The sequence below is a fragment of the Pecten maximus genome, chromosome 10 (assembly GCF_902652985.1).
Source record: "Pecten maximus chromosome 10, xPecMax1.1, whole genome shotgun sequence".
Classification (NCBI taxonomy): Eukaryota; Metazoa; Mollusca; class Bivalvia; order Pectinida; family Pectinidae; genus Pecten; species Pecten maximus.
In genome coordinates this window covers 32,366,983-32,383,063 of record NC_047024.1, presented here as the reverse complement: position 1 = coordinate 32,383,063, position 16,081 = coordinate 32,366,983, and the positions used below count along the sequence as shown (strand labels likewise).

Below are 16,081 nucleotides of genomic sequence, written 5' to 3'. Positions count from 1 at the left end.
CTACATTGTTTTTATTAATCAGATATTTGGTTATACCGTACAGGAGGAGTACTTTGTTAGAAGACATTGTGATAGAGACGTTATAGCTTTTGTCTCGGAGCGTCACTAACGTGTACTAACTTAAGTCATGTTTTACTGAACTGTATCTAACTAAATATATATTCAAAACTTGTTTGTACAATCCTGGTTCTAGATACGCTCCACACAAACATTGATGATAGATATTGGGGAGAATAATCGGTGTCATATCGTCATTATTTATCATCAGTTTTGAGTGAAGCGTAAAAACAACACTTATACAAAGTACGAAGTCATTAACAATTCAAGCGTTTTTATTTATATCAAATTTTAGCATCTATATATTTAACCTGCATCTTACTTGACAGAATGATATTCTATATAAACAACAACACATCCAATGGCTGCACGAAAATTTGCACGTGTGCTCAAAAGAGAGCAAATATGTGATAATCCAACCAGCTTGATTCATATAAGTTAATATAACTTGTTTTGCAATTGTTGTTAAATAAATAAAATTTACATTTTTACATAATATAAATATATAACAAGGTCTTTGTCTTATCAGTTAAGCATATCATAACGATATCACAGAAACGCTTTATGTCCCGTCAGGCATACTAATTTGCCCAGCAATTCCATAGAAACGTTTTGTCACACAATGTAACAGTTATATACAGGATCTCGCAAAAACATCATAGTGTTCTGACAATTTTACATATCAATAGATCACAGGAATATATATACACAATGATCATGTCAGGGTATCGGGTCGACCATCACTGCGCCATTGAAACGTTCTTTTTTAAGAACGCCGATGTGGCGCAGCGGTACATATAAGCTGCTGGTATTTCTGGCTAGGCGATTGGGTGCCGTAGATCGTGAGTTCGAGGCCCGCTCAGGGTATGAGTCAAAAAGATGTCTTCTTTCGTCATTTGTGTTTTTAAGCTATATATATATATTGACGAACTTTTTTCCATACAAATTATAAATTATGACAAGAAAACTCTTTGTCATATTCGTTATATATTTTACTTAGATATGACAGTAACGTCTTATGTCTAACCAGTTTTGAACCTTAACAAGTGCCATAGAGAAACGCTTTATCTCGGTTCTATTATGGACGTTTACTAGATATCACAAGGAATTGATACTTATTAGATTTCGCAGACAATTGATACTTAATAGATATCGCAGAAAATGGATACGTAATAGATATCGCAGAGAATAGATACTTACTAGATACCACAGATAATTGAAACTTGCAAGATATCACAAGAAATGGATACTTACTAGATATCGCAAAGAATGGATATTTACTAGAAATCGCAGAGAATGGATACTTACTAGAAATCGCTGAGTCTGGACACTTACTAGATACCACAGAGAATGGACACTTACTAGATATCGCAGAGACTGGATACTTACTAGATATCACAGAGACTGGATACTTACTAGATACCATAGAGAATGGACACTTACTAGATATCACAGAGAATGGACACTTACTAGATATCACAGAGAATTGACACTTACTAGATATCACAGAGAATGGACACTTACTAGATATCACAGAGAATGGACACTTACTAGATATCACAGAGACTGGATACTTACTAGATATCACAGAGAATGGACACTTACGTGATATCACAGAGACTGGATACTTACTAGATATCACAGAGAATGGACACTTACTAGATATCACAGAGACTGGACATTTACTAGATACAATAGAGAATGGATACTTACTAGATATCAGGGAATGGACACTTACTTGATACCACAGAGAATGGACATTTAATAGATATAACAGAGAATGGACACTTACTAGATATCACAGAGACTGGATACGTACTAGATACAATAGAGAATGGACACTTACTAGATATCACAGAGACTGGATACTTACTAGATAGCACAGAGACTGGATACTTACTAGATACCATAGAGAATGGATACTTACTAGATATCACAGAGAATGGACATTTACTAGATACAATAGAGAATGGATACTTACTAGATATCAGAGAATGGACACTTACTAGATACCACAGAGAATGGACATTTACTAGATATCACAGAGACTGGACACTTACTAGATATCACAGAGACTGGATACTTACTAGATATCACAGAGAATGGACACTTACTAGATACCACAGAGAATGGACACTTACTAGATATCACAGAGAATGGACACTTACTAGATATCACAGAGAATGGACATTTACTAGATATCACAGAGAATGGACACTTACTAGATATCACAGAGAATGGACACTTACTAGATATCACAGAGACTGGATACTTACTAGATACCATAGAGAATGGACACTTACTAGATATCACAGAGACTGGACATTTACTAGATACAATAGAGAATGGATACTTACTAGATATCAGAGAATGGACACTTACTAGATACCACAGACAATGGACATTTACTAGATATCACAGAGAATGGACACTTACTAGATATCACAGAGACTGGATACTTACTAGATATCACAGAGAATGGACACTTACTAGATACCACAGAGAATGGACACTTACTAGATATCACAGAGAATGGACACTTACTAGATATCACAGAGAATGGACATTTACTAGATATCACAGAGAATGGACACTTACTAGATATCACAGAGAATGGACACTTACTAGATATCACAGAGACTGGATACTTACTAGATACCATAGAGAATGGACACTTACTAGATATCACAGAGACTGGACATTTACTAGATACAATAGAGAATGGATACTTACTAGATATCAGAGAATGGACACTTACTAGATACCACAGAGAATGGACATTTACTAGATATCACAGAGAATTGGACACTAACTAGATATCACAGAGACTGGATACTTACTAGATACCACAGAGAATAGACACTTACTAGATATCGCAGAGACTGGACATTTACTAGATACCACAGAGAATGGACATTTACTAGATATCACAGAGAATGGACATTTACTAGATATCGCAGAGAATGGACATTTACTAGATACCACAGATAATGGACACTTACTAGATATCACAGAGAATGGACACTTACTAGATACCACAGAGAATGGACACTTACTAGATATCACAGAGAATGGACACTTACTAGATACCACAGAGAATGGACACTTACTAGATACCACAGAGAATGGACACTTACTAGATATCACAGAGAATGGACACTTACTAGATACCACAGAGAATGGACACTTACTAGACATCACAGAGAATGGACACTTACTAGATACCACAGAGAATGGACACTTACTAGATATCACAGAGAATGGACACTTACTAGATACCACAGAGACTGGACACTTACTAGATACCACAGAGAATGGACACTTACTAGATACCACAGAGACTGGACACTTACTAGATATCACAGAGAATGGACACTTACTAGATACCACAGAGAATGGACACTTACTAGATATCACAGAGACTGGATACTTACTAGATATCACAGAGAATGGACACTTACCGGATACCACAGAGAATGGACACTTACTAGATACCACAGAGAATGGACATTTACTAGATATCACAGAGAATGGACACTTACTAGATATCACAGAGACTGGATACTTACTAGATATCACAGAGACTGGATACTTACTAGATACCACAGAGACTGGACACTTACTAGATACCACAGAGAATGGACACTTACTAGATACCACAGAGAATGGACACTTACTAGATATCACAGAGACTGGATACTTACTAGATACCATAGAGAATGGACACTTACTAGATATCACAGAGACTGGATACTTACTAAATATCACAGAGAATGGACACTTACTAGATATCACAGAGACTGGATACTTACTAGATATCACAGAGAATGGATACTTACTAGATACCACAGAGAATGGACACTTACTAGATATCACAGAGACTGGATACTTACTAGATACCACAGAGACTGGACACTTACTAGATACCACAGAGAATGGACACTTACTAGATATCACAGAGAATGGACACTTACTAGATATCACAGAGAATGGATACTTACTAGATACCACAGAGAATGGACACTTACTAGATATCACAGAGACTGGATACTTACTAGATACCATAGAGAATGGACACTTACTAGATATCACAGAGACTGGATACTTACTAGATATCACAGAGAATGGACACTTACTAGATATCACAGAGACTGGATACTTACTAGATATCACAGAGAATGGACATTTACTAGATATCACAGAGAATGGACATTTACTAGATATCACAGAGACTGGATACTTTCTAGATACCACAGAGAATGGACACTTACTAGATATCACAGAGAATGGATACTTACTAGAAATCGCAGAGACTGGACACTTACTAGATATCACAGAGAATGGACACTTACTAGATATCATAGAGAATGGACATTTACTAGATATCACAGAGAATGGATACTTACTAGATATCACAGAGACTGGACACTTACTAGATACCACAGAGAATGGATACTTACTAGATATCACAGAGACTGGACACTTACTAGATACCACAGATAATGGATACTTACTAGATATCACAGAGACTGGACATTTACTAGATATCACAGAGACTGGACATTTACTAGATATCACAGAGAATGGACATTTACTAGATATCACAGAGACTGGACATTTACTAGATATCACAGAGAATGGACATTTACTAGATATCACAGAGAATGGACATTTACTAGATATCACAGAGACTGGACATTTACTAGATATCACAGAGAATGGACACTTACTAGATATCATAGAGAATGGATACTTACTAGGTAAACAAGGAATGGCATATTACTAGATATCACAAGAAATCGATAATTACTAGAATCACAAGGAACAGTATCTGATACAAAAATATCATAAATATTTCAGTCTTTTTATTCAAATTTACGTACCTATGTGACAGCAAACATAAAAGAGTTATCTCCCTTTTGATAAAACGGATTGTGGATCAGATCAGCCCAATATCAGTTTATACGAGCTAGAGCTGGATCGCAAATTTTGATTATAAGAATCATTATTTATTTTTAAATAACGTATCTTTGTTTAAACAAAAGATGAAAATAATTGTTCGATTCATTTTATCAAAAAGTCAGCATTTATTGAAACCGTGTACTAATCTTTTGAAATATGCGAGATATATCTAAATCGATTTCATACGTTCATCGCCTTGATATCAGTATCAACTATACTCTACCAGCAAAGAGTTTGTACCATACCACCTTAATCTGAAGATATCATCCACCTTTAATCTGGTTGGCCTATTGTTCTATCTGTGTTTGAGGGACACATCTTACTTTTCCATACATAGCAGAACCAGAGAGCTGATTCAAAATGTATTTTTTTCGTTTCCACTTTTCCTAATTCATCTCTTCAATTTATATATCGAGCGCCATTTCGCGTTGACGTAGTTGGTTTGTAAAGAAACTCGTCAGTATGTGAACTGACAGTATATTTCATAGTTAAAGCAGGCTAATGATGGATGATATAATTCATCAGAGCAAACCAAAAACAAAAACAAACAAACGAGAATAGCAGCAACGATGTTATTGTTTATTTTGCCTGTTTTAGTAAGCAGGCGATCACGTCTTGTTTATTTTTCTCGATGATCTCACATTTCATAAATATAAATTAAATTTTGATGAATTTGCCTATGATGACTCCATATTACCACCGGTACACATTCTTAACATTTAATATTTATCTAGGAAATAGACCTAAATTTCGCTTTTTTGTCTGGGCAATAGACCTTATATTTGCTTTTTTGTCAAGGCGATAGACCTAACATTTGCTATTTGGTCCAGGCGATACAGTATTGGGGTAAGTTCAATAATTATCCTCCCTAAACACAACCAACCACAAACGCGCACACACGTACACATTCACTTCAACCTTGTAACTAACTACGATAGAAAAAAAATATCAATATCTCCGTTTATGACTTTTTGTTACTTGACTTTGTCAGAAATGATGGATTATCTTATCTAATGAGGCTGGTGCACGAATCCAGGTTTAATTATTGCTTATTTACAAATATTTGAGAAAACAATGATATATTTGACACATTAAAAGAATACTATAATCTCAATTCAATAAATATCGATATTGTATGCTTGTTGTATCTGTAACTTAATTCGTGATTAAATGTTCTATTCACTCGCCTGTTATCTGTATTTTTTGTATCTTAGGGTTGGACAAAAACGATCGAAGATATCAACATAATGACAGGTTTGGAGTTATACAGTAGAGCCAAAAAATCAATAAAATAAAACTGCTCGATCAGTTGATGCAGGCATATCAAAATCTATGAGTCGGGGTGCACTAGCTGCATAGCTCACAAAATTTCATGGTTATCAATATAAGACTTAAAAACAAGTAAAAGCACAGATATAAATGTATTAAAAAAGGACGAGCTTCATTAATACGTAATAAAAGTATACAAGTAACAGCATTAATATCTTAAAACATCTTTAAACAAAACAATGTAGACGAGGACAGACGAATGGACGAAATAACAAAATTGAAGGAATATAACTCTTGTCCTTTTCAAGAGAATTAAACCTTAATTTTTATTGAAGGGCGGAATTTTATGTCAATAACACCATGAAAACAATTATCATTTTCAAAGTGCCGTAAGTGTAAGCAAATATACAATGTGTAATGGTTCTTATGATTATTGCATTAGATAAAATTAACCGGAAATGAATAGTTTATATACAGCCACGTCAGGATGTCTGGTTGTAGTATTAGGATTATAGGATTATATTTATGGGATATATAGAGTTTGGTCGATTAGTATTTTCCACCCTCCATATGTTAGTGGCGTCGTACTAAACAACTGCTGAGTGTGTTGAGGGGAAAAATTATCACCAAACACCAAACAATGATGCTAACCTAAAGATGGTTTTTCTTTGTTTATTTGTAATGAAACAATAGCACCAGATATGATTTTACATCTTCAAAAAATGAAGACATTTTAGAGGATGTGCTAAACAAGACAATAAAGACAGTTTAAAGTTAGATACAGAAGAACCAAAATGAATAAAACTGTACGATACAGCTGTTTGGACCTCATAAGAGCCTGAAGTATTGATCGTAGGCGGCGACCAAAAACACCAGTTAGGTAAAAATAAATGACAAAATCTGGATGGGGAGGTGAAAAGGCCCATAATTCAATAAATTTCAAGAGTTTCTATATTGGATTTCAAGAGAACGTTAGATACATGATTTGATTTGATTGTACAAATAAAGCTTTGTACACTGTTTTTTTTTTTATTGTTCCGTTGTCATCAAATGACGTTAACGTTAACAATGAATGTCGACACTGACAATTAAAAATGTATACATTATTACCGTTTGTGTCACGTAACAAAAACAGCTATATCACGTATGATTAACCATCCAGTTTGACTGCTGACCAAAACTACAGCTATACATTTAATACCTGACGGAATTTTACTTCCAAGAATTTCAGAGTCGAACTCCCCTGCTACGAAGTTCCCTAACAGGTGACCCTTCGTATGGCATGGTTCAGAATCACTAACTCTCACATTTCCTGCAACAAGCGAGTCTTTTCTATTTTTTGCGTCTCCTGTTGAAACGATTATTTTCCTTACAGTCATAGGCCATCTATATACAATTTCAAAAAAGCTTCTCTTACGAGGGTCTGTAGCCCAGAAAAATGAGGACGAATGGTTATAGGCATGTCCTGGTCCATACCCTTCAGCCCAATTCATATTTGTAAGAATAGACGCCTTAGGGTTATCTCCCTTTGGCACCTCAATGATAGGTAAATCTGCTTCACCAAAACCTTTAAATTTTTTATCAACGGATGGCATCATTTTATGTTCTAATGATGACCATTTCCCCATGTGTTGAAATAAAGATGGCGATGAATGAATCGGTGCATTCTGTCCCAGTATCCGGAAGACATGACCTAAAAGGAGATCACAAGGTTTGGAGTCGTAATACGCTAATAATGTGTGTGCTAATCGTTCAAGGTGGATAGAGCGAAACAGTTTTCCTATAAAGCCTAACTCTGTAAATTCTAAACAAATCCAGAAACGTTTTGTCTTGTTCACAAATGTTTCTATATCGTCCACAAAATGCTGGGCACAAACGACATCGTCCTCCAGCTGGATGTAGTACTCTGATATGTTTTTAGAATAAAGCATCACAAAAGCAAAATCCAGATTTTGTTTAGACCTCCATAGTGTTCGCTCTGCGGAGTCACGTAGAGCTCCCTTGACGTGACTGATTTTGAAATCCGGATAGATAGCCATGGGAGCTTTAACAACTTGTAGCATACCATCCTCAAAATAATCTTTAAAATTTGAATAAAGTTTTGCAGCCATTTCTAGGTTCCATGTTTCATTGAAATCAGCCACAAATATGACGACAGTAATTCGGGACCTCTCGTCGTCGTCTGTATTGTCTATTATAGATTTAATGGTGCCCATAATGTAGTGTCGGTCGTTCGGGCGCCTCACCGAGGGTATTCCTAATGTCAATAAACCTGCAAAAATACATATGATTGATCAATCTAGTTATATTTCTCAACAGACTTAAAACCATACCCGAAATACAAGAGCTTTTCGGTAATTCTAACAGCAATTCCTAAAACGGGATCTGTTAAAGCACATAATAGAACAAATTAAAATTTTAGATCGCGTGTGTAGTCAAACAGGCAGGGATGTCATGACGAGGATCTCCAGCAGGCGTTACATATGTAACATTTATCACTGACACATTCTGTTCCCTAGTTTACACAAATAAAACATTTATAGGACATTTACACTCATTTATATTGTAACAATATTCTATTCCGCACTTTAAAGAATGAAGACGTGAACGTCATGAAGGCCACTTGTGTTAAAAACAGAATTTAATTCGGTCTTGAAATACAGTATGGGACATTCAACTGACGGATTCATTCAAATATTGAATCAAACTTTTACAAGAGGCCATTGTTTTCTCATCAATTCATAGACTGCTAACCCCTTTTCCCGCAAACGGTCTATTGGTTTAGCAACGTGTTCTCATTCCATACGATTCCCCATTAATATAAAGCCTTTTTAAATCCCTTGAAACTTTCATATAAAGATCATAAATCGCTATGCACTGCCTCTCTTAAAATGCATTAAATTGATACCACCAACAAATGGAAACAAATACTAACAGCATCGCAATAAAGATCACCTCTATAACCGAAAGTTGCCTATATGTTATACTATAGTATGTAGCTTTTGGTTTTGTTTTGAAATAAACAACAGCCTGTTCTACTTTTTCAGTTCTTTTTGTTGCCGATGTAGAAGCTTTAATATAAAAAAAACATTGTTCATCCACAGAAATACGTATTAATAGAGCACCACTCCCTCATCCCTACAAATATCCCATGAACAAGACATCATTTTTCCATCGCTATAAGCATATCCATAAGGATACAAAACACCACTATTGTATCATTACACTCCTTTCTTATGTCATAGACTTTCTCATCCTACATTCTGATACTCTCATTAAACAGATTTCACAATACTTTCTAAGGTAATTTTATGTAGCGTATTCATTATAACGAGGAGTATTTGATATATAGAGAAAATGAGAGTGAAAGACGAAAAGTGTTCATTGATATACTTCGTCGTACGCTAATGATACGTATAGATAGATTTTACCATTGTGACGCTTACTTTTCCTTTGTCGATGGTGACCATATAATGGAGATGTGGAGCTCCACCACGTCAAATTAGCATGTAGGCCTAGTTTCATCGTCAGCTCTGATACGGAATTAAGTCCAGGAATAGAAGTCAAAGACGACTTCGGCATTGATACCTGAAAACAACCTCAGGTTATAATTACGTGTACGGTACATTATCGGTACAATAATGAGTTATCGGGAAACTATCGTCAATACCTCCATGGTAACGATTAAGACAGTGAAAAAATATAAGGTATTTTTATATTCATTACTTCGATTCGAGAATCATTAACCTGGAAACTTGACATAACATTTTCTCGTGAATATCATAAATCCTGTGACTTATAGCTCTCGGTAAAATATGATGTAACTTTTACTTGTATGAAGCCAATACCTTTAACAATTACCCCAGTATAAACATTGTAACTGGCAGTGACGTCACAAACAGTATATCTTGTCAAAAGTACCAGCTTTCACTCGGGTTAATAAGCACCTAAAACGGGTCATTACATGATAAAGTGGTGGTAAATAGCGAAAACACCAGAAAAAACAACAAATACTATATAGTTATATCGGGTTATTAATTTCACGGTTGTCTCAGTCGGGTATTGCATTTTATGCAACAACGCCTTGTTAACATTCTTCAGCAAACACTTCTATACATTTGTTTGTATAAAGAAAATATTCGCGGGGTATTTTGTTTTCGCGCTGTATTTAATGACCGCTAAAATCACCAACTATACAGTATAAGCACGTGAGGTCATACACAGGTCGTCATGATGTAGGAACACATCACAAGGTGTATCCTCCTGTCAGTGTTTACAAATAAGTATAGAGAAGCAGCACGCATGTAATTAGAGTGATGAACTAATTAATTTTCGTCATGGTTCATTGATTTAATGGTCTATTCGATTTTGTCGCATGTGGGAACACACAATTGATTTTTTTCATGGTTTATTGAATTTAGGCACGTGGAGAAGTTATTGAGAATGTGGTAACTTGATTGACCTATAGCTAGTGTCCGATATATAGCGTAAAGATAGAAAATGGGACTCAGTCCACGTTATCATATTGTAGAGAAAAAATGTGAAATCTGTATACAACACTGAGAAAAAATTCAATCACTATCATTACTTCTGTCGTCGTCGTCGTCGTCGTTGTCGTTGTCTTGTCGTTGTTGTTTGAGAAATAAAATATGAAGTCGCGTAATTGCAGGGGCTTTGTGATATCCAAAGATTGCAGAACCATACATCAAAATACTATTTAAATTAGTGTCAAAAACAGAAAGACGAAATTCAACATTAAAAAAGTGTTTTTCTGCACATTTTGTATAAGGCATATGTTTATTTTGAGCTTTTGTAAACTTATTATGTCTATAATTATCAGTTATATTTACATCTCTTTTTAAAAAAATGGTATGATAATTCCAATATTCTCATAATCCGGAAAGAAACCAGAACTAAAAAAACATTAATAGCTCTTTTAAACAAGGAAACAAAGTATATTTGCATGCTACAAATAATTCATTAAGTAAACAGCCGATACCATAGGCCTTATAGCGTTTTAAATTACCTATTACATTTAAAACCTCTCTCTCAGAGATATCTTCATTTAATTCTTCGTAAAGCTTGATATTATTACACGAATTATCGTATTGTTTCATGAACCCACAGGCAGACCCGCGAATCTTTCAGGATTAAAAGCTGAACACTCGTCATCCTATTGGACTTAATCAATACAGATAATTCAGTACACCAATCTCCTGTTTACAACCAAAGAAACCAAAACATTGGTAACATCACAATTGGAAACGTAATTGATGACGTCACAAATTGATCACGATGTTGATAATGTCATAGATAGATCTCAAAATTGATGACGTCATAGATGGACCATACAAATGATGTCCTAACGATAACAATGACATCATAAAAGCTAATGTAAACTAAGACTGTAAGCCGATGACTAATACAGAGGCCCAGATTGTGAATGTTTTGGCAACAACTAACATGTCAAACTGTATCAACATTCGACCAAAGATGATTACGATCGGCTGAATTATAGCTCTTTATTGAAAAACCTGTTTATAGTGATCGGTTACCATAGTAACCATAATTTTGAGGGGGGAGGGGGGGGGGGGGTAGTTGCATGCACATCTACACATGGTTCTTTATGATTTAGTTTATATTTGTGTGAAGTTTCATTGGTATCGGATCACAAGTTTAGGAGGAGTTTTCCAGACACACTTTAACTTCGGAGAGATGGACAGACAGACAACTAAGCTGATTCCAGTATACCCCCAACAATGTAACTTCGTTGTGGTGGTGGTGGTTGGAGGGAGGGCGGTATGGTGTGGTGGCGGTAGGGAAGGCGGTATGGTGGTGGTGGGAGGGAGGGGGCGGCATGACAAGCATTGCCCTTATGAAGGGGAGATTCTCTCCCAAAAACGTAGCCAGCAATAGTGACTTATAAATATTGCTATCTCTTTAAGTACATACATGCTGCTACAGGTATAACGATGAATTTCATAGTGATAACAAGTACATAGTGAATTATTGAAGAGGTATAAATAGTGACTTATAAATATTGCTATATCTTTAAATACATACATGCTGCTACAGGTATAACGATGAATTTCATAGTGATAACAAGTACATAGTGAATTATTGAAGAGGTATAAATATTAAAGAGTCGATAATCAGGCACAAATACGTCGGCCCAGGTGAATTACCATACAATCGATAGAATATTTGAGTATGTGTATTGAAAAATATTGACACCAGCTATTCTACCTACTTTGATTCCTACATATTACATTTTCTCTGATATTAGATTTCTTTGTTTGATACCAATTTATCAATGTTACACCGCTAGTCATATAAACTGTGTTTGTGTTTGTATATGGTTTATATCTAATACATCAATAAGCATGCCTTCAGAAACCCTATTTCGATTTTCCTTTGTATTCTGAAATTGTCTTGCATATGCCGATGATTTCTTTCTTCTAACCTATGTAAAGAGCGGTTGTCCAAACCAGACTGTATAGAATACAGGAGAAATGCGTTAACTGAATATGAAAACCTGTCTTTGCGAAAACACATCTCAATAAGAATGTGCCGGATGTAAGAAAGTGCTATTTTGATATTTTACCTTCCGTCTCGTTTCTTTCTCGTTACATTCACAGTTTCGTTTCCCCGCTGCAAATAAACAAAAAGGTAATTTAGTTTTAAAAAAGAAGAAAAAAACAATTCAAATTCTACTATAAAAGTACCAAATTTAAAATGATAATGAAAATGATAACACACATTTCAGCCGATATCATTAATACTTTCTTTGTCAGTCCGTCATCATCATCTCATCCGATGACTTTCATGCTGGTGTGACCTACAGTAGTTAGATCACAGTAATTGCTTCCATTAATGTATATTTGAATATGTAAAATATATATATAAATCCAACAGTTCCAGAAACAAGCTCCAATACTGGCAATAGGAGACTTTTAGTATGCTGTTATTATTCCTCATGTCAATGATATCGCAATAATGGTTTGATCATTTGGATATCATTTACAACCCGACCACCAGATTTGTAGACAAACTAACTACATTTAACAATAATTGCAGACATCACGTGGCACTTTCGCTATGTTCAATATGCAAGACCACGTTGTCAGCATGTATCTACGGAAACAATTTTGTTTACATGTTCAGATGAATAAGTGAGATGGATGAATAAGTGAGATGGATGTCGTTTTAGTTCGAGAGCTTTGTGCTGCACTTTATCAATTTCTGCAAAAGTGTTTCTCTTATTAAAGGGCCGATGGAAAAAAACAACTATTCCTTGTATGATAAATACAGCAGGGCCTCTAATTATACCCAAATCATGACAATAGATTACCATTTATCTAAATCATGACAATAAGTATACTGAAAGTCTATCGGAGCATTCTCTTCCTACATGTCATTTATTGTTTAAGTGTATGGTGTATTCCTTGCAATAAAATATACATCTAAAATCGAAAAGATTTTTAAGTTACAAAAATGAGCTACCATGATTGTATTGAACATCAAAGATATTTTAATTCCTTCGTGTAGTACTCTTTTTAACAGTCTCTGATAGATGTCTATATCTGTTTTCATGAGTTTAGGAAAGCAATTGCCACTTTTAAAATTCTAAAACAGCAATTTCCAAAACTTTTAAACTCTGTGTTTTCATATATAAAGGACGTGTCTTACAGAACTACCAGATAGACTATGTCCCTTTACAGAAAAACGAAAATATATCGGCGTTTATAAAGCTGCTGTGTTTTATGGGATGACCTTAGTGATGTTTTTAAACAGTCGTGCAGTGTAGATGTTTTTTAAAAAAAGAAATATATTGAAAAGTTTTACAGTAAGTAGCCAGTGTGATACATATGATATATGTGATACTTATTCAGTTCTACATTGAGATAGTATTAATTATCAGTCTTCCATGACTGTACATATGTATAACAGGGCCGTATTTTAAAGCAGACAATGTCTAAACGTGTTACCATATAGAAATAAAAGCTATGAATAAATAAAGCTAGGTAGCTAGGAATAAGGAGTACAGCTGTGAGTTGCATGAATAGGGCATTGTATGATTGACTGGAAGCTTCCAGGGAGTTGAACATTTACAACTTCAATGTGCTATACTTCAAAATATATCTATGATAGGATTGGACATCAGGCGATGTAAATGGTGTGCTGGGCCATATTTTACATACGAACATTGACGAATTGGAATCTTCGCGCAATATATTCAGATTTGTGGTAAACTATCCATATTTAATAAATTTAAAGTAATCTACAGCTATGGCCATGATGTCAAAAAATAAACACAAAAGCATTGAAATAAAACTCACGAATTCGTAGTCATTTCAAATCTATCATTTTTCTTTTAAGTTTAAGTATATCGTCCCGTGAACAGCCATTTTGAGGCGGGGTCTCCTTGTATTAGTGTGTGACTACCTCACTGAACGGTCAGTTACATGCTATCCAGAGCAATAAAAGGAAAGCTTCTTGCCCAAGGAAGCAATCAGCATAGAGCGGTTCGTATCTCAACTTCCCGAGAAACACTAACCGACACGGATAGGAAGCGTCAAGCCACGCACCTCGAATCTTCACTTGAGGTTACATGATCGTCTTTCCGACTGAGGGCCCCTTAGATAACCTTATGTCTATCTACAGTTGTCTACAAAACACTATTAAAACATCGTTTCATCATCACAATTAAATCATGAAATTTCATCACCAATATTATATAAATGAGTAATTATTCAAAATAAAACATATCATAATATCTTGTGGTACATATTGTTTCTTCGCGGATTATATACACAAATCTACTGTATTATATCAAGCTAATGTTAAAGAAAAGAAAAAAAAGAAAAGAAAAAAAAAAGAGACCTAATTAACGTATCACTACGCTAATGGAACCCGTTATTATGGGCCAGATGTGTATTACTTTTCCAATTATTTAACAGTACGGTATGATCAATATCATCATTGATTTCTGAGGCAGTTACTTTCTTTATTGCCGATAAGAATGGTACGTGTATACATATTAAACATATGAGTTACATAGGAAATAACTACTATGATGTATGTCGTTAATGAGATCGACGTTGATGATGCTGTTGCTGATGATGAAGAAGCTTACCTTGACTGTAGTAGGAAAGGTGATAGTTGACTAAGATTATTACAACACCAACCAGACAAATCTGTAAGCCAATCCTCTGGATGCTACGATTTGATTTCATGATGCTGCAAAATAAAATTGTATCTGTTTTGAAAAAAGTTGTATTTCAGTAAACTGTGGGTAGTTATAAATTAACCTCCCGTACACATCCAGCAGGTAAAAACTGTGTCCATCCAATATGATTAGGTCAATCCTTCACTCCAATGATAATAGAATAGTTTATGTCATCCAACAAAATAGTATTTGCGGTCCAATATTTTCAGACTATGCACAGCTTTATAGAAACATGCATTGTTTAGTATGGCATTAGTTAGCTATACAAATCAATGCTTATCTTTATGTCTTATCATTGATCGCACTGTGAAACAGATAGTGACAATGATGACGCCTAACTTATCGCCACTTTCGTGTATCATCTATGTACTCTGATACATTTACGCCGGTACTACTAACATCACTGACTACACACACTCCAGTGAATATCTATCTACAGTGATACATTTACCTCAGAACCACTAACATCACTGACTACACACTCCAGTGAATATCTACCTACAGTGATACATTTACCTCAGAACCACTAACATCACTGACTACACACTCCAGTGAATATCTACC

General features: G+C 35.1%; 1 protein-coding gene across 1 annotated transcript; it reads right to left on the bottom strand.

The window, feature by feature from the left end:
* Positions 1–6,927: 6,927 nt before the first annotated feature.
* Positions 6,928–15,732, bottom strand: LOC117336392 (alpha-1,3-mannosyl-glycoprotein 4-beta-N-acetylglucosaminyltransferase C-like). Its single transcript, XM_033896896.1, has 4 exons — positions 15,425–15,732; positions 12,893–12,939; positions 9,735–9,876; positions 6,928–8,560 (listed from the first exon to the last, which is right to left on the bottom strand). The coding sequence occupies exons 1-4, from the start codon at positions 15,522–15,524 to the stop codon at positions 7,407–7,409; spliced, it is 1,443 nt and encodes a 480-aa protein (XP_033752787.1). The 5' UTR covers positions 15,525–15,732; the 3' UTR covers positions 6,928–7,406.
* Between the last annotated feature and the right edge of the window lie 349 nt (positions 15,733–16,081).

Bases quoted from the DNA above. Each gene is read 5' to 3' on its own strand.
- LOC117336392 (XM_033896896.1), bottom strand. From the start codon at position 15,524: ATGAAATCAAATCGTAGCATCCAGAGGATTGGCTTACAGATTTGTCTG. The intron at 12,940-15,424 runs GTAAGCTTCTTC...GTTTATTTGCAG, and splicing joins CCTTTCCTACTACAGTCAAG to CGGGGAAACGAAACTGTGAA. The intron at 8,561-9,734 runs GTAAGCGTCACA...GTATTTTTGCAG, and splicing joins TCACCATCGACAAAGGAAAA to GTTTATTGACATTAGGAATA.